We start from the raw sequence: 19,646 nt of genomic DNA on the forward strand, positions 1-19,646 counted from the left end.
TCCTGACCCAAACGAATAGGCCACGTATATGCCCATGAGGCTACTCGTTTGGGTCAGGAGATCGGTGGTCATACAGACCGTGCAATTCAGCTGTCCAAACCCATCCTGATACGGAGTCCTGGACTTATGGAATGATTAGAGTAGGATTGTAGCAAATCGGCCCGTCTGTATTTGCCGCTCTCCGTCTGTCCATGTCTTTCCTTTTCTTCTCTTTCTTTGACCAGTAATATCTGTATGACATACATTCAAGAGCATGTGTAATTCTTCATTTTTCCTCTTGCGGCACTGCAGGTGACCACCGTTGTTGCCAGATGTCTCCGCAGATTACAGTTAATCACTGGGGTTCCAGTAGTGGAACAAACTTCCGCTGGATTATTTTTGTAAACTTTTCGTATAAATTGGAATTTTCCAAATCACACCACCTTATCAATGAATTATCTGGCAAGTTCCTTGTTAAATACCTTAGAATTTCCAAGCCACCTTATCAGATTTTATCATACTTGATTCGATTCTTTCCCAAGCCTACAATCACTGGCTACACAGCGCACCATCAGACAGAAGTGATGGACTGGTGCTCTGTCGCCTCATCTTGTCACCACTGTCATCCTACATATCACAGCACTATCAGCCGATCAGCAGCTCTGCGGGTGACGTGGCGCCATTGCTCAGGCCGCTTTGCTGCCGCACAGAATGTTACCAGCTATAGTAGAAAAATATTTAGAATTGAGAATCCTCAGCTATAGTAGGAAGTCCCACACCTTGATTCTGTGGTGTCTTCTAAGCCTTTCTGCTGTGCCTGACGCAACCACCACACAGGAAGATATGACATTGCATAGGACTACAAGCAATGTCTACTACTTTCTGTACTCACAAAGTTATTAGTGAGTGTTATTTTCGGTGTTACATAGGACTGCAGGTAATACTTTCTACATTTGCAGAATGGAAAATTTGACCTTTAACTTTTTGGTTACTGTTACTTTTAGGACTCACTCACGCGAGCGTATAAATCGAATGAGTGCAAGGTGATATAAATCGAATGAGTGCAAGGTGAGAAAACATAGCATTGCACTGTGACCAATGTTAGTAAATGTGTCAGTCATATTTTTAATGCACTGATGTCAAAGGAACCACAAAATTTCATCAACCAAGTATGGTAAATTCACAGCCCGAAACCCTCAGACTAGATAGATATCCTGTACATATGTAATTTCAGAAGTCCCCTTACATATAATAAAGTGGCACCCTCTTAGTGCCTTTCATGTGGCACTAAAGGGTGTTTTGTTTAGCACAATAAATAAATTAAAAATGACGTGGGGTCCCCCCTATTTTTCATAACCAGCCAAGGTAAAGCAGACAAGGTAAAGCGCAGAGCTGTGGCCTGATATTATCAGGCTGGGAAGGTCCCTGGTTATTGAGCTCTTCCAAGCCTTAAAATATCAGCCCACAGCCGCACCCAGAAGTTGTACATTACTGGGTTAGTAATGGGGGTGTCTAATATACACCTTTGCTTTACTAACCCTAGTGCTTGATGGCTCGGAAACGGGTCCTGCGTTCACAGGGGAAACTCGCGGTGGCTGCGACCCGGACCGTGGCCCTGTGCGCTCATGTAAAAGGTCTTTAAAGGGAATAAAGTTTGTGTTTGTGACGCCACTTGTGGTATTCGGTCAGTGGGGACCGACTCTGCTTTAAGGGGTCCTCTGGGGTGGTGATATGGCAGCTAGATGATATAACTTCCCACAGGTGAAATATGTCCCCAGGGCTCCCGGTGTGTAGATGGAAAATAGTGAGGAGTGCAGTAAAGAATGAGGACACAAGGTTGCAATCTCTTTACCTTGGTTTACTGAAGACTTCAGCATCCGCAGTCCAGAGCACCAGATCACAGGGCAGGCAGGGTCTGGCCGGCTTGAAGGCAAGTTAGAAGTTCCCTTACCCAGGTGGAAATCAAAAGCCTTCCTCTGGTGCCATGGTGTTGTAGTTCCTTACGGCTTAAAGCTCCACATAAGGTCCTCACAGTTGTTATCTCTCTCTCTGTCCCCCGGGTAGGATAAGACATAACCCGTATGACTGGTGGCTTGAGGCTGTTTATAGGGACTCTAGCACGCCCCGGCCTCTGAGGGGTTCCTCCGTGCCTCCTGGGTGTTAGGTCGGACAGGTAACGTAGAGTTCAGCTGTCCTGCCGATCTCTGATGTAAGTCATAGAGGTCCTTACAACCTCGGTGTTCCGGCTACCGGTCTCTGCTCCTCAGAAGGAAGCAGCCTGCTCGGGGCTGGTCTCCCTCTGGTATTCTCTCCTGTGCTTTGCTCTCCTGCATGCTCTCTGCAATGTATTCAGCTTTCTCAATGTCTCTTTCCAGGAGCTGCTGCACTCCGTCTCCTGACTGGTCCTGCCTGGAACTAATTAACTCCCCCTACAGCCTACCAGTATATATATATATATATATATATATATATATATATATATATATATATATATATATATATATATATATGTATGTATGTCACCTAGCAAGTAGGATCAAAAGCTCCCCCTGGTGGCCTGGAGTATGAATATGTTGCATGATTGTGGTACCTGGTTACAGATTTCCCTTCTTGCCTTCAAGCGTAACATCACTCTCCCCGTGAGAAAGGCAATGCTACTGTGACGACCAGGACCCTGGGGCGCCACATTCACAGTTGACATCAACCCCAACCACCATTAGCCCGAATGCCACCGCAACATGGCAATCGGAAAGAGCCGGGCAAAGCACCAGAATTGTGATGAGCCACTTTTGGGGTGGCTGCGGGACGGTATTTTTATGTTGGGAAGGGCTCAATAAACAGGGACCTTCCCTGCCTGAATATATCAGGCCACAGCTGTCTGTTTTACCATTGCTTTTTTTTCATTTTTACCTACTCCTCAAGGCAAAACTTCTCCAGCTCCTTCAAGTTAGATTGTTTCCTCTTGCGATCAGCAATCTCATCTGACCATCCTACATACATTTGGGAAATCTCTCAAAGGTCTTTTGGCAAACTCAAAAAGAGATTACAAATTTTTTTTTCCCCCCGGTATTTCGTACCATCCATCCTCCCCTCGACTTGGACAATATTCTCTGTCCAGCCGCTAGATGATGTTCTTTGGGTGATGAGCTGTGTTGGTTTGGCACCAGACATAGCATTTACTTTGATGGCCAAAAAGTTCAATTTTGGTCTCCTCTGACCACAGCACCTTCCTCGGTACATTTGCGGAGTCTCCCACATGTCTTTTGGCAAACTCAAAACGACCCTTACAATTTTTGTGTGTAAGTAAAAGCGTTTTTCTGGTCAGATACTCCAGTCTCTACTTGGGTGCTCTGCAGCTCCTTCAGGGTTACCTTTTGTCTGTCTCCCTGATTAATGACCTCCTTGCCCGGGCTGAGAGTTTTGGTGAGCTTTCCTCTCTTGGCAGGTTTGTTGTGGTACCTTATTCTCTCCATTTGATGATAATTGATTTGATGGTGCTCTGGGGGATCATCAGAGATTGGGATTTTTTTTTTTTTTTATGTAACCGAACCCTGATTTGTACTTCTCATCAACTCTGTCCCTGACTTGTTAGGAGATCTCCTTGGTCTTCATGGTGTTGTTTGGTTAGTGGTGCCGCTTGTTAATGGTGTTGCAGCCTCTGTGGCCTTTCAGAAAAGGTGTGTGTATATACTGACAGACCAGGTGACACTTAGATTGCAGACAGGTGGACTTCCTCTTACTAAGCATGGGACTTATGAAGGTAATTGCTTGCACCAGGCATTTTTAGGGGCTTCGATTTTTTCCGGTACCGGAATTATCTGGATGTGTGGGACAGGCCTAATGGTGAGGGTGTGCAATATGTGATGGATCCATCTCTGGCATGAATTCAGTTTTTTATTCTTCATTCCGAATATAATAGCCACATTTTGAAAGCTTGTGTGAAACCATAAAATGTATGGGCAAGGAGATTCATAGACCTCTTTTTTTTTTTTTTTTTTTTTCATTTGGTTTTTTGTAGGGTAAATCCAGCAGCATTATTACTGTGTATTCCTTTACTGCACTTCTGTGCATTCTGTATATACTGCACTTCTTATGTTATATCTATTTCTTGTTTCTCACATTTTTCATCCATCGTTTTCCTTATAGAAAATTAGACTTTCTGTTGATGCTTTAATATCTGTATATGAATCCTCATTTTCATCTTCCGCAGATTCTCGCCTAAATATTTCATGAAGAGTCTTTGCTCTTTTCCTGAGAAATGGCCAGTATGACATAACCCTTAGAAGAAATATTGATTCTCACTGAAACTTCTGACCTCAATAATGCCATAGAAAGCCATTAAAATGATTAACATTTAGGGGAGCCTGACATTTCCCATATGTGATGATCATGCAGATTTGTATCTCTAAATGCTTTCTTTGACGTGTTCTTAGGATTTATAGATGTAACTACCCCTGATCTGGATATTGATATAAAAAATTGCTCCAAAATCATGTACCATTTTTCCAAAACGATCCAATTATTTGCTATACTTCGTGCTCACCCCATCTTGAGACTTGCATACATTTATAATATTTTGTTATTCAGCTGTTCTTATATTTTTATATGATGACATTTTATGACCTGTTGTAACTTCCTACTTTCTGTAAAACAATTTTGTTTTTATAGCAATCTTTCTGTATTTAGTCTTCCTCACACTGTCAGCCTATAAGATAGTTATTTTCCTGTGTTTGGGGCTCACAGAGGTAAAATAATTGAGAAAAAATAAGTGGTCAGTGCAGAGAGGAACCTTCATTGCCACAGACCTTTTATTTGCAGTTTGCTACCTGGAAGGGCAGTGATGGACCCCACATAACACGTGGAGGGCAGGGATGAACCCCACATTACACGTGGAGGGCAGGGATGAACCCCACATTACACGTGGAGGGCAGGGATGAACCCCACATTACACGTGGAGGGCAGGGATGAACCCCACATTACACGTGGAGGGCAGGGACGAACCCCACATTACACGTGGAGGGCAGCGACGGACCCCACACTACACGTGGAGGGCAGTGACTGACCCCACATTACACGTGGAGGGCAGTGACTGACCCCACATTACACGTGAAGGGCAGTGACAGACCCCACATTACACGTAGAGGGCAGTGACTGACCCCACATTACACGTGGAGGGCAGTGACAGACCCCACATTACACGTGAAGGGCAGTGACTGACCCCACATTACATGTGAAGGGCAGTGACGGACCCCACATTACACGTGAAGGGCAGTGATGGACCCCACATTACACGTGGAGGGCAGTGATGGACCCCACATAACACGTGGAGGGCAGTGATGGACCCCACATAACACGTGGAGGGCAGTGATGGACCCCACATAACACGTGGAGGGCAGTGATGGACCCCACATAACACGTGGAGGGCAGTGATGGACCCCACACTACACGTGTAGTGTAGAGCGGTGATGGACCCCACATTACACGTGGAGGGCAGTGACGGACCCCACATTACACGTGGAGGGCAGTGACGGACCCCACATTACACGTTGAGGGCAGCGACGGACCCCACATTACACGTGGAGGGCAGCGACAGAGCCCCCCGCACAATTTTATTTCACAAATAAATAGAAGTCATATCAAAGAAATGTTACCACTGTAATGAAGTACAATGTCACTAACAAAAACAAAAACAAAAAAAAACCAACAATCTCTGGATCAGTGGGATACGTTGACGCGTTCCAGAGTTATTACCTCATAAAGTGACAGTGGTCAAAATTAATGATGAGCGAGAATACTCGTTACTCGAGACTTCTCGAGCACGCTCGGGTGTCCTCCGAGTGTTTTTTTTAGTGCTCGGAGATTTAGTTTTCCTCACCTCAGCTGAATGATTTACATCTGTTAGTCAGCATAAGTACACGTGGGGGTTGCCTGGTTGCTTGGGAATCCCCACATGTAATCAAGCTGGCTAAGAGCTGTAAATCATTCAGCTGAGGTGAGGAAAACTAAATCTCCGAGCACTAAAAAATACTTGGAGGACCCCCCGAGCATGCTCGGGAAATGTCGAGTAACGAGTATATTTGCTCATCACTAGTCGAATTGTAAAATTTGTCCTGGTCATAGGGATCAAAATTTAATATTAAGGTGTGAATTTGGCTAAATGTGGAGTGTCAGAGTTCAGTCCACTAAATATTTGGCTGAACTTAATTTTTTGATAAATATGTTCCAGTCTGTCTTTGTAAATTTGTTTACTGTAAACGATATCTACAACTCTGTATGTAACCCCTTCTCATGTATAGCACCATGGAATTAATGGTGCTATATAAATAATAATAATAATAATAATAATATGGGTGACTATATCCCTCTTGCGGCAACGTGTAAGTTGCATGTCGTGTGCGACTCGCATTAAAGTCTGTGGGAGTGTGCCGCATGCGACTAACAACCCTCGACAGAAAATCCAGCGCCTTTGGAACCACGTTTGACTCTGTTGCTGCATGTTGCAGGTGGCATTGCGACCTCATAGGAAATCATCACGTCCAATGTTGTAATGTGTCTCTGCAGTTTCAATGTCTCCATGAAGCGCGGGCCTACAGTAGGGTGTCGGGGTATCTGTTCCAGGAGACCATGAAGATGTCGCTAGGCTTTCATCAAAGCCAAAGGCTTAATTTGGTGCGTAAACCCTTTCTGTAAATGCCTTCTTACCACCATCACTCGCAGTATATGACCCGGTAGCCCCTTCTCCTCTCCTTGGCGCATACGTTCCTGGCTCAGAATATATAATGCCTCCCTGGATCAATAGCCATTATAAATGATGATTTCTTGGGGGGGAAGGTTGTATCTAATATGTCTTCGTGTTTTTGGCTTTCGCGGTGTATACTGAATGGCACTTATTTTTTTGTCTTGGGTCCAGACTGTAAATTTGTGAGGGCTTTTACCTCCTCTTCCCGGCTACTATTTTGCACAATGTGGGTGGCATATGGCCTTCGCTCGGCTGAAGTCTCCGCACATCTCACAATTGTAGAGATGAGGAACGTATTGATGAGGTCCATTATGCTGAAATATTAATTAACCGTCCATTAGATGTAAACAAGTCTGGCAGGCTCCGAGGACGGTACGCTTGTCCTGGTTCATCCTTTTCACTTCATATACTGTGGGGGGGTTTACCGGTCGGCCAGGAACAATGATGCTGAGAGAACATAATTGTTGGTGCATTTGAGCTCTTGTGGCCTCAGAAGATGAAGCATGAGAATGGAGCCGTCATCTGTGGGTATAGAGAAAGGGGAGGTGTTGAGCATCGGGAAGACTTTAATGAACCCTGTCAGTGTCTTTGAAAAGCAAATAGTCACAGACTCGGGGAGACATGCAGAGGAAAGTGCTGCGCTTTTTTGCTTCTCATCTTGGAGGAACATAGGCTGTGGCTTCTTGCAGGACATCTACATCACTTCGAGTGGTAATGAGTAATATCTGGCATCCAAGGAAGGGTCATCTTCTCATTGTCCTCCACCCTGTGTTTGCCTGGTCCTTTCGTTCTATCAGGTTGATTGTGTAGATCTTGGCTGTACGGCGTGGGTTTTTTCTTCTTCCCTTAGTTGCCTAGACAATCATTTGCTCTCTAAGAGAATGTCTGGCTCCCGCAAGGACTTTGATGTAAAGCAGATACTAAAAATCAGATGGAGGTGGTTTGGTCACCCGACAGCACCTGTCAGTGCCATCCAACAAGGAGACTATTTGAGTTGTGATCAAAGCTCGGTGACCGAGGACAGAAAGTTTTTACAATCGAGCAACCTCCCCTTGCCCTTGCAGTCAGTGGAATCCAGGAGAACCTGCAATCAGGGCTTCCAAAATTTGCTTCCATGCACCATGGCATCTGCTCCTGAGCATAATGCCTCCTCAGCCGGACTCACCACAGGTGCATCTGAAGCGGGACATTCACCCAACAAGCCAGAAACCGAGGATGGAGGCAGCGAGGAAGACATTGACTCCGAGAGCAGTTCATGCAGGTCAGAATAACGTTATGGTTATATGCAATGTATCTTCGCGGGAGGGTGAGCTCTGGAATATTTAAACATATATAATATTATATATATATATATATATATATATATATATATATATATATATATATATATCTATATCTATATCTATCTGAATGTGTGTGTATGTGTGTCTGGGATTGGCATCTGCACCGTCGCAGCTACAGCCACAACATTTTGCACAGTCACACGTCTGGACCCGAGAGCGTCATATGCTATGTTGTGAGGCAAAACTTTAACCCCGCGCGTTCCAATTCACCAAACAATTTTGCTCCTATCTGCATAATGGGGAAAAAGTGAAAGGAAAAGTGTTGGAGGCAAATTGACATCTACCAGATGTGAACAAGGGGGACTTAAAGAGTGAGAGCAATGGCGCCAAATAGTATATACCGTACAGTTGCTAAGGTGGGGCCCCGACATGGGATACTCGCCACACACGGGGATATGAACACACACACAAAATGCACCACACACTACCACGTGCTTGAACACATATACCACCCTCAGCACACATTTCACCACACATACACCAACCTCGCCACATAAAAGTAGAAACGCAAAAGTCGCTGCTCAAAACTCGCCACGCGCAAAACACGCCACGTGCAAAAATAGGCTCATGCAAAACTCGCCACACGTGCAAAACTCACCTCATGGAAAACTCTCCACACGTGGAAAAATTGCCACATGCACAAAAGTTGCAACACATGCAAAAGTTGCCTCACACAAAACTTGCACATACTCAAAACGCACCACACATAAAACTCGCCACGCGCAAAACTCGCTATGCGCAAAACTTGCTGCACACAACTTGCTACACTAACCTGTCACATGCAACTCGACACAGAAAGTTGCTACACGCAACTCCATACACACAACTTGACACATGAAACTCGCCCTAAAACACACACAAGTCTGGTATTATCCTTCAAAAATAAAAATCTGATTAAAAAGCAGAGAAACTACAAGGGCAACAACTGTACCATATAGGAAATGTGGCAGCTGTCAGTCACATGACCTGTCTATTATGTGTATGTGTGAGCTAATATATACTGCCGGGGGGGGGGTGGTTTCCTGTTGGCTGGGGATTTATCAGGCTGCCAATTTAGCTTACAAATACTGAGGTAAAAATACTGAGCAAATAACGTGTGAACGCGGTCTAATACAGGAGGAGATGACACACAGATATATACACTATATACAGGAGGAGATGACACACACATATATAATATATACAGGGGAGATGACACAGGTATATGCTATATACAGGAGGAGATGACATACAGGTATATACAGGAGGAGATGACATACAGGTATATACTATATACAGGAGCAGATGACACAGGAATATACTATATACAGGGGAGATGACACACACAGGTATATACAGGAGGAGATGACACAGGTATATACTATATACAGGGGAGATGACACATAGGTATATACTATATACAGGAGGAGATGACTTGCAGGTATATACTATATACAGAAGGAGATGACACACCGTATATACAGGAGGAGATGACACGCGTATATACTATATACAGGGGAGATGACATACAGGTATATACTATATACAGGAGATGACATACAGGTATATACTATATACAGGAGGAGATGACATACAGGTATATACTATATACAGGAGATGACATACAGGTGTATACTATATATAAGGGAGATGACAAACATGTATATACTGAGGGGAAAATGAGAGGTGTGAGGTGAAAATGAAAAGGTGTGAGTGCAAAATGAGAGGAGTGAGGGAAAATAGTGGAGTGATCGGAAAATGACAGATTTGAGGTCGAAATGACAAGTGTTAGGGGGTAATGAGAGGCGTGATGGAAAAATAAGAGAAGTGAGGTGCTATAACTAACCACAGATATTTACTATGCCTAGGCAATGCCGGGCTCTTCAGCTAGTATATATACAGTATATATAATACAAGAAATATCATGAGAAGGACGAATGTACGTTCCGAGAGCCAGGTCTTCACATACTGCATTTTAGACAGATCTGTTTCTCATGGTTTGTTTTTTTTTTTTTTTTATATACAGTAATTAAATGCTACGGGTTTTGCTGTTTTCTGTTATTTGTGATTATGGTTTTTCCTAAATCTTAGCATTATCTCGGAATGCCATTTTTAGGCTGGTGTTTATTTTGCTGTGGGCTGCTATTGTTTGTTTTTCAAAAATGTGTATTTGTATTGCATCTTCTAAATTCTATATAATGTGATTCTAAGGGCTCATGCAGATGGCCATATTTTCGGTCCGAATGCAATCGATGAAACATTGGATTACACTCTGACCAATGTTATTCTATGGGGCCGTGCACATGTTCGATCTTTTTCCAAGGAAATATTGTAGCATGCTTGAGTTTGATCTGATATTCGGATTGCACTCTTTCATGCAAGTCAGTGAGTGCATGAAAAAACATTGGACTGCACTTAGATGACATCTGAGTGCAGTCCGATTTCCGATCACTGACACAATGGAGAAGATTGATTAAAAAAATTTTCTTCCACCTTCTCCTCATCTGAGCGAATCGGTGCACATTCTGGCCACCGATTGGTCAGTGTGAGATTTGCATAATCATCACGATTCTATCGGATGAGAAAATATATGCTGTGACCCTAGCCCAATGGAGACGAGAAAATTAAATTAATTTGCTTTACCCTGGTCCAGCTGCAGGGTCAGTTGTCTCTAGCCACTACACTGGAATTAAACACACCGCCTCCTAGATGCCGGCATCCCCAGCACCTCTTCTGATTACTAGGTCTGGGGTGCTGTAATGAGGGCATCACTCAGCTGCAATGATGTAATATGGGGCCTAAAAATCAGAAGAGGTGCAAGGAATCCTACGGTAGCAGGTGGGTGGCTGTTCATTTATAAGCCTGCCAGGGACCGTGCAGCTCCGGTGACTAGTCCAGGAGGCCGGTTCTCCGCGGCTTCTTCCTCTCCTGCTCACACTGCATGAAAGATTTTATCCCTACCTGTAAGTAATACATACCTGGCAGAATAACACACATGATAGAGCCAGTATCTGATGCATGATGCCCGTGTTTTGGGCAGCATGTATCCGCTGTCAGGTTCCCTTTAAGTCTTGAAAAGATCCCATATACCGTATGTGCACACCTGAAAAACACAATCTGCCTTCATAAAATATTTAGTGTTCCATCTGTGGGTCAGTAAAGTTTTTCTCGCTATAATTTGTGATGTGAATATTTGTGGGGCACGTTTTGGAACAGAACATTGTTATTAATATTTACGTGGTATTCTAGTATTTGGGGTCGTTATCTTTTTTTCTGCAGTGCTGTGTTTGCGGGTGCTGAGCAGACTATGGGGTCACATTGGGCAGCGGACCGTAGAGTATAGATCATTTCAAAAAAATAATTAAAAAAAAAATATATATATATATCTAATATATAAAGCTGAATGTGAGTGTGTATGTGTATGTGTGTGTGTATGTGTGTGTGTATGTCCGGGATTGGCATCTGCACCGTCGCAGCTACAGCCACCAAATCTTGCACAGTCACACGTCCGGACCCCGAGAGCGTCATAGGCTATGTTGTGAGGTGAAATTTTAACCCCGCGCTTTCCAATTCACCAAACAATTTTGCCCCTATCTACATAATGGGGAAAAAGTGAAAGGAAAAGTGTTGGAGGCGTCGCAGCTACAGCCACAAAATTTTGCACAGTCACACGTCCGGACCCTGAGAGCGTCATAGGCTATATTGTGAGGTGAAATTTTAACCCCGTGCTTTCCAATTCACCAAACAATTTTGCCCCTATCTACATAATGGGAAAAAATGAAAGGAAAAGTGTTGGAGGCAAATTGACAGCTGCCAGATGTGTGTGTGTGTGTGTATATATATATATATATATATATATATATATATATATATATATATATATATATATATATATATATATATATAATTATGTCTTTGTAAAAGATTATTTGTATCTATTAGTACAGTATGTTGGCATACTTTTGTTTAGTGCATTTTTTTTTAAACTTGCTTGAAATTCTATTAAAATGTGAATCTGGCTTTAAATGGGGGATGACCCTGGGTAGTACCAGGTGTGATGCAGTGACCCCTGTAACAGGTAGGGGGCGCTGCATGGTCTCCCCAGTATACGCACGGAGGCGTATTGAGGCCGTGCGTGGTAATTGTGTGCATGGATGTGATGGTGAGACAGTGTCTGGAATTGTGGTTAATGGGAGGTATGTGTCACAGGGATGGATGCTCCCTGCGATGCAACCCGGAGTATCTTGTCTTTAGAGCGCGTGAGCACTGAAGATGTCATTTAGTGCACCTGGGTCCGGGTTGCGGGTAGCTATGAGAGATGGGAGGGTCTGGCTACCCACATACCTCACTCTGAGTGGGGGTGCTCACTGTATCTTTTTCCCTGCAGGTGTTTGAGGACCTGCAGTGATGTCATGATCATGTGACCAGTGCATGTGATGTTACCTCACCTGTGGGTGTGGTTAGAGGCTACCTAAAGGAGGTGTGTTAGCACATGGTAGTGAGTGTTTGGGAGTCTGCAAGTCTGGGCAGACTTTCATGTGTCCTGGCTGGACACTGCAGATGGGCCCTGTGTATGAGTGACCTGTGGAAGCCTGTGTTGCTTCCTGGAAAGCACATGCTAGCGTGGGAGGTCCTGGGAGTAGGACTGGATCCCTGAGCAGCGCAGTGGAACTTGGGGAAGCTACAGTCCTCGGTGGGTCTGGACTGACTGAGATATGCCGCAAAGGCAAGTTGGTGATCCCCGTTTGGCAGCTTCTCCAGAAGAGTGGACTGACAAGGAGTCAGCTGGTGGAGCAGGAGCTCCCGTAAGGTACCTTCATAGACTGTTGGTCCTTATTGTGTTCTATGAACTGTGTGGTAACCCACGGCAACTGGTCAGAGGAGGACCAGCGTGATTAGTTGCTGCAACCTGTGTGATATGAACTGTGTGGTAACCCACGGCAACTGGTCAGGAGGACCAGCGTGTTTAGTTACCACAGACTAAGGTTCTGAGACTTAATGTAAAGATAATGTGTTATCGAATGGACTACATGTAAGACAGTGATATGCAACTTGGCTTACGATGCGGTTTATGCTGTACAAAATAAACCGTATGGACTGTTTTGTTTGAAAAAATCGTGCCCGAGTACGTCAATCCCGTGCCAAGCGAGTAATCCCCTACCCGTTAGTAACAGCAATCTTACACAGGGTAGATGCAGTGCCTGACTTTTCTCCAGGGATGTTTAGAGACCTAATTTATCAACGCTGCAGACAATAACAGACACCAGGAACCGCAGCGGAAACTCAACGCTAGACCCACGGAGGGGGAAGGAATGTTCTGGGGTTTTTTTTTTTTGTGTTTTTTTTTTTTTTCTGAAACTGGAAAACTGATTTGAGATCCTAGCTTATAAAATGATGTCAAAAGGCATTTCTCATGGTTCATTGAGGATTGTAAGGGGAAACTTGTTTGCAATATGAAAATGGGTCCTCGAAGTTTTCTCCTCCTTGCTGGAGTCAGGTTTATTCCACAAACACATTTATTATATACAGTTCCTGCAAGAGACTTCCAAAATATGCTATTGTGTAGCTGTCATACTTTTCGGGAAGCTTTGAGGCATAAAATTAGAATGTAGGCAGGGTGTATGTTAGAGCCCCTCTAAATTCAAACCTATGAGACCCCTTTTCTTTTAGCAAAATACCCCTTTAAAGAGTTTACCATCAGAAAATTATCGATTTGTTGAAATCGGGTATTTGTGTTACGAGTGTGTGTGTGTGTGTATATTTTCCCCCCCCTCACATGTGAGGCACCATGGAATAAATGGCGCTACAATAATAAATAATATATATTTTTTTTAAATGTTGGCAATATTTGTCATATTACATTATTTAAAGAAAATAAAATATATGCCTATTAGAGAATCTGTCAGCAGGTTTTTTTTGCTATGTAGTCTGAGCAGCATGATGCAGTCTCAGAGACCTTGATTTGATCAATGTATCACTTAAGGTACCGTCACACTAAGCGACGCTGCAGCGATACCGACAACGATGTCGATCGCTGCAGCGTCGCTGTTTGGTCGTTGGAGAGCTGTCACGCAGACAGCTCTCCAGCGACCAACGATGCCGGTAACCAAGGTAAACATCGGGTTACTAAGCGCAGGGCCGCGCTTAGTAACCCGATGTTTACCCTGGTTACCATCGTAAAAGTAAAAAAAAACAAACACTACATACTTACCTTCCGCTGTCTGTCCTCGGCGCTGTGCTTTCCTGCACTGACTGTGAGCACAGCGGCCGGAAAGCAGAGCGGTGACGTCACCGCTGTGCTTTCAGCCCAAAATTTTGGGCTGAGAGTGCCCCTCTCGGCTTATACTCGAGTTACGGTGGGCGGCAGGGTCGGCGGGTGAGGGGGAAAGGGCGCTGAGGCATACTCACCTAGTCTCGGCGGTCCTGACGCTCCCTCTGCCCGTCACACGGTCTTCGGTGCTGCAGCTCTTCCCCTGTTCAGCGGTCACGTGGGACCGCTGATTAGAGAAATTAATATGCGGCTCCACCTCCCATAGGGGTGGAGCCGCATATTCATTTCTCTAATCAGCGGTGCCGGTGACCGCTGATAGAGGAAGAGGCTGCGGCACCGAAGACCGTGTGACAGGCAGAGGGAGCGGGACGCCGGGAGCAGGTAAGTATGTAATATTCACCTGTCCGCGTTCCACACGCCGGGCGCCGCTCCATCTTCCCGGCGCCGCTATGTCTTCGCGTCCTCTTGCTCTGACTGTTCAGGTCAGAGGGCACGATGACGCATATAGTGTGCGCGGCGCCCTCTGCCTGATCATTCAGTGCGGAGAGGCGCCGGGACCGGACGCTGAGGAGGTGCAAGCAGCGAGGTGAGTATGGCATTTTTTTTTTTTTATTGCAGCAGCAATGGCACAGCTTTCTATGGCACAGCTATGGGGCAATAATGAACGGTGCAGAGCACTATATGGCACAGCTATGGGGCAATAGTAAACGGCGCAGGGCACTATATGGCAGCTATGGGGCAATAATGAACGGCGCAGAGCACTATATGGCAGCTATGGGGCAATAATGAACGGCGCAGAGCACTATATGGCACAACTTTCTATGGTACATCTATGGAGAAATAATGAACGGTGCAGAGCACTATATGGCACAGCTATGGGGCCATAATGAACGGTATGGAGCATCTATTTTTATTTTTGAAATTCACCGGTAGCTGCTGCATTTTCCACCTTAGGCTTATACTCGAGTCAATAAGTTTTCCCAGTTTTTTGTGGCAAAATTAGGGGGGTCGGCTTATACTCGGGTCGCCTTATACTCGAGTATATACGGTAATATTTTTTTAATATATTTTCTGTTTGTTCAGAGGTTTTGTAATATAATAGTGAATAAACAATGGCTAGATGAACTGTGATAACTCCTGATGAAATATTGGCAGCTTTGGATGCTTCTAGTGATGTCGGTACTGATAATGAAGGTAATTTATTATGGCTAGAATGTTGGATGAGTGTTTAAACTAGGAATTGGGGGGGAGGGTATTCATTTTATAGGAGGGGAAGATAGTGCAGATAGAGACCTGGGCACAAATAAGGAAGTTGGGGGTGGCGGTGGCATGGGGGGTGGGGTTAGAACAGTTAATAATTTAAGAAAGAATAGAGGTGCAGAGAGATACATAAAATGTATGCATACTAATGCGAGAAGCCTCGCCAACAAAATGGACGAATTAGAACTAATGTTGTTGGAGCCTAATTATGACATGGTGGGGATATCTGAAACGTGGCTGGATGAGAGCCATGACTGGGCTGTTAACTTGCAGGGCTATAGCCTGTTCAGAAATGACCGTACAGATAAGCGAGGGGGTGGGGTGTGTCTATATGTAAAATCATCCTTAAAACCCATCCTGCGTGATAATATAGGTGAATTTAATGAAAATGTAGAATCCCTGTGGGTGGAGATAAGGGGAGGGGGAAAAATAATAAATTACTGATAGGGGTTTGTTATAAATCTCCAAAAATAATGGAAGCAATGGAGAATATCCTCGTAAAGCAAATAGATGAAGCTGCGACTCAAGGAGAAGTCATTATTATGGGGGACTTCAACTACCCTGAAATAGATTGGGGAACAGAAACCTGCAGTTCCAGCAAAGGTAATCGGTTTTTGACAACTATGAGAGACCATTACCTTTCACAACTGGTTCAGGACCCAACAAGAAGGCGGGCACTGCTAGACCTAATATTAACCAACAGGCCAGACCGCATATCAAATATAAGGGTTGGGGGTCACTTGGGAAATGGCGATCACAAAATAATAAGTGTTCATGTATCCTTTAAAAAGATGTGTAATAGAGGGGTTACAAGGACACTAAACTTCAGGAGGGCAAATTTCCAACGGATGAGAGAGGATCTTGGTGCAATTAACTGGGACGATATCCTGAGACACAAAAATACACAAAGAAAATGGGAGACATTTATTAGCATCCTGGATAGGACCTGTGCACAGTATATACCGTATGGGAATAAACATACTAGAAATAGGAGGAAACCACTATGGCTAAATAGAGCTGTAAGGAGCGCAATAAGTGATAAAAAGAAAGCATTTAGAGAATTAAAGGAAGTAGGTAGTGAGGAGGCATTAAATAAATACAGAAAATTAAATTCTGTAAAAAGCAAATCAAGGCAGCAAAGATTGAGACAGAGAGACTCATTGCCAGAGAGAGTAAAAATAATCCGAAAATATTCTTTAACTACATAAATAGTAAGAAACTAAAAAATGATAGTGTTGGCCCGCTTAAAAATAGTCTGGGTGAAATGGCGGATGAGGATGAGGAAACGGCCAATATGCTAAATGACTTTTTTTCATCAGTATTTACACAAGATAATCCCATGGCAGACAAAATGGCTAGTGATAAAAATTCCCAATTAAATGTCACTTGCTTAACCCAGCAGGAAGTGCGGCGGCGTCTAAAAATCACTAAAATTGACAAATCTCTGGGCCCGGATGGGATACGCCCTCGAGTATTGCAGGAATTAAGTACAGTCATTGATAGACCATTATTTTTAATCTTTAAAGACTCCATAATAACAGGGTCTGTACCACAGGACTGGCGTATAGCAAATGTGGTGCCAATATTCAAAAAGGGGACAAAAACTGAACTCGGAAATTATAGGCCAGTAAGCTTAACCTCTACTGTGGGTAAAATCCTGGAGGACATTCTAAGGGACGCTATACTGGAGTACCTGAAGAGGAATAACCTCATGACCCAGTATCAACATGGGTTTACTAGGGACCGTTCATGTCAGACTAATTTGATCAGTTTCTATGAAGAGGTAAGTTCCGGATTGGACCAAGGGAACCCAGTGGATGTAGTGTATATGGACTTTTCAAAAGCTTTTGATACGGTGCCACACAAAAGGTTGATACATAAAATGAGACTAATGGGGATAGGGGAAAATATTTGCAAGTGGGTTGAGAGCTGGCTCAGGTATAGGAAACAAAGGGTGTTTATTAATGGAGCACACTCGGACTGGGTAGCGGTTAGCAGTGGGGTACCACAGGGGTCAGTATTGGGCCCTCTTCTTTTTAACATATTTATTAATGACCTTGTAGGGGGCATTCAGAGTAGAATTTCAATATTTGCAGATGACACTAAACTCTGCAGGGTAATCAATACAGAGGAGGACAATTTTATATTACAGGATGATTTATGTAAACTAGAAGCTTGGGCTGATAAATGGCAAATGAGCTTTAATGGGGATAAATGTAAGGTCATGCACTTGGGTAGAAGTAATAAGATGTATAATTATGTGCTTAATTCTAAAACTCTGGGCAAAACCGTCAATGAAAAAGTCCTGGGTGTATGGGTGGATGACAAACTCATATTCCGTGGCCAGTGTCAGGCAGCTGCTACAAAGGCAAATAAAATAATGGGATGCATTAAAAGAGGCATAGATGCTCATGAGGAGAACATAATTTTACCTCTATACAAGTCACTAGTTCGACCACACTTAGAATACTGTGCACAGTTCTGGTCTCCGGTGTATAAGAAAGACATAGCTGAACAGGAGCGGGTGCAGAGAAGAGCGACCAAGGTTATTAGAGGACTGGGGGGTCTGCAATACCAAGATAGGTTATTACACTTGGGGCTATTTAGTTTGGAAAAACAAAGACTAAGGGGTGATCTTATTTTAATGTATAAATATATGAGGGGACAGTACAAAGACCTTTCTGATGATCTTTTTAATCATAGACCTGAAACAGGGACAAGGGGGCATCCTCTACGTTTGGAGGAAAAAAGGTTTAAGCATAATAACAGACGCGGATTCTTTACTGTAAGAGCAGTGAGACTATGGAACTCTCTGCCGTATGATGTTGTAATGAGTGATTCATTACTTAAATTTAAGAGGGGACTGGATACCTTTCTGTAAAAGTATAATGTTACAGGGTATATACACTAGATTCCTTGATAGGGCGTTGATCCAGGGAACTAGTCTGATTGCCGTATGTGGAGTCGGGAAGGAATTTTTTTCCCCAATGTGGAGCTTACTCTTTGCCACATGGGTTTTTTTTTGCCTTCCTCTGGATCAACATGTTAGGGCATGTTAGGTTAGGCTATGGGTTGAACTAGATGGACTTATAGTCTTCCTTCAACCTTAATAACTATGTAACTATATGTAACTATGTAATTTGGAAGATAATTTAAGCTGGGTGGAAAGTGAAGCGGGTCTCGATGCTGCATCGTATTCAGACAGCGAACAAAGTGCTATTATGTCGGACACTGGCGATGCTAATTGTCAATATGTTTTTACTAAAATCCACACAGTTGCAGTTATTGTGCATTTTTTATTGATTTTGAATACTTTAAGTTATTAGTAAAGCATTTTGGTTTACATTTCAGTTTGTGTTTGATGACAAATAACGTCAAAGTTACGTTTGATTACATAAGTGTGTTCTGAAATGATGACAGAATAAAACTTGATTCTTCTGAACAGCCAGCATGTTCATTTTAATGAAATGACTATTTTGAGCCTGGGTTCATATAGACCCCATGGTACCAAAACAGTGATTTTTTTTTTTTTTTTTTCATGGTTCCACAGCAACGTATTTTTCATTTAGGTGTTCTGTCTTTTTATTTTTTAATATATAATCCTCTATTAATATCTTTTTTTTTTTTTGTTTTGTTTTTGTTTTTTTCCGGCCTGAGATTTTTCAAGCTGATTACAATTGTGTGATGTCTGCAGTCATTGTCCTGTAATAACGCTCCATTGTGTTATGACATCATGGATGGCTTTAACTGATTTGGCAGGTGTAACAGGAAAATGACTATCCTTTTCCTGCACATTCTCATTGATTCAAGCTTGCAAATATAAATTTTGTTACGTGCAGTGTTTTAGACTTGCAGTAAAACTGATGTCTATATACATTGTCCTTTGGTACCAGAATTCTCCAATGCTTGATATGAAATCTGCATATTCAGTGTAAGAAGATGGAAGTTCTGCACACGTTTTCCCTTGAAGACGTTTATATTTTGATGTGTAATGTGTTTAGTAATGTGCGTGATTAGTGATCGAATGTGTTCTGCCCCAGCAGTAGGGACCGTTGGAGTTAATAGAACCATAGAA

At 43.3% G+C, this 19,646-nt stretch overlaps 1 protein-coding gene across 4 annotated transcripts in view; it reads left to right on the forward strand.

Moving 5' to 3' along the window:
- KLHL5 (kelch like family member 5) overlaps nucleotides 1-19,646 on the forward strand; it is a 128,035-nt gene that overhangs the window by 13,993 nt on the left and 94,396 nt on the right. Inside the window, exon 1 of one of the 4 annotated variants that reach the window (XM_069744588.1) lies at nucleotides 7,260-7,979. The exons of the other annotated variants lie outside the window; for them this stretch is intronic. Within the exon in view, the coding sequence (XP_069600689.1) occupies nucleotides 7,600-7,979 (380 nt within the window). The 5' untranslated portion in view covers nucleotides 7,260-7,599. Of the gene's footprint in view, nucleotides 1-7,259; nucleotides 7,980-19,646 lie in introns of those variants that run through there. 4 annotated transcript variants of the gene reach the window in all.

The sequence above is a fragment of the Ranitomeya imitator genome, chromosome 1, assembly GCF_032444005.1.
Source record: "Ranitomeya imitator isolate aRanImi1 chromosome 1, aRanImi1.pri, whole genome shotgun sequence".
Taxonomy (NCBI): Eukaryota; Metazoa; Chordata; class Amphibia; order Anura; family Dendrobatidae; genus Ranitomeya; species Ranitomeya imitator.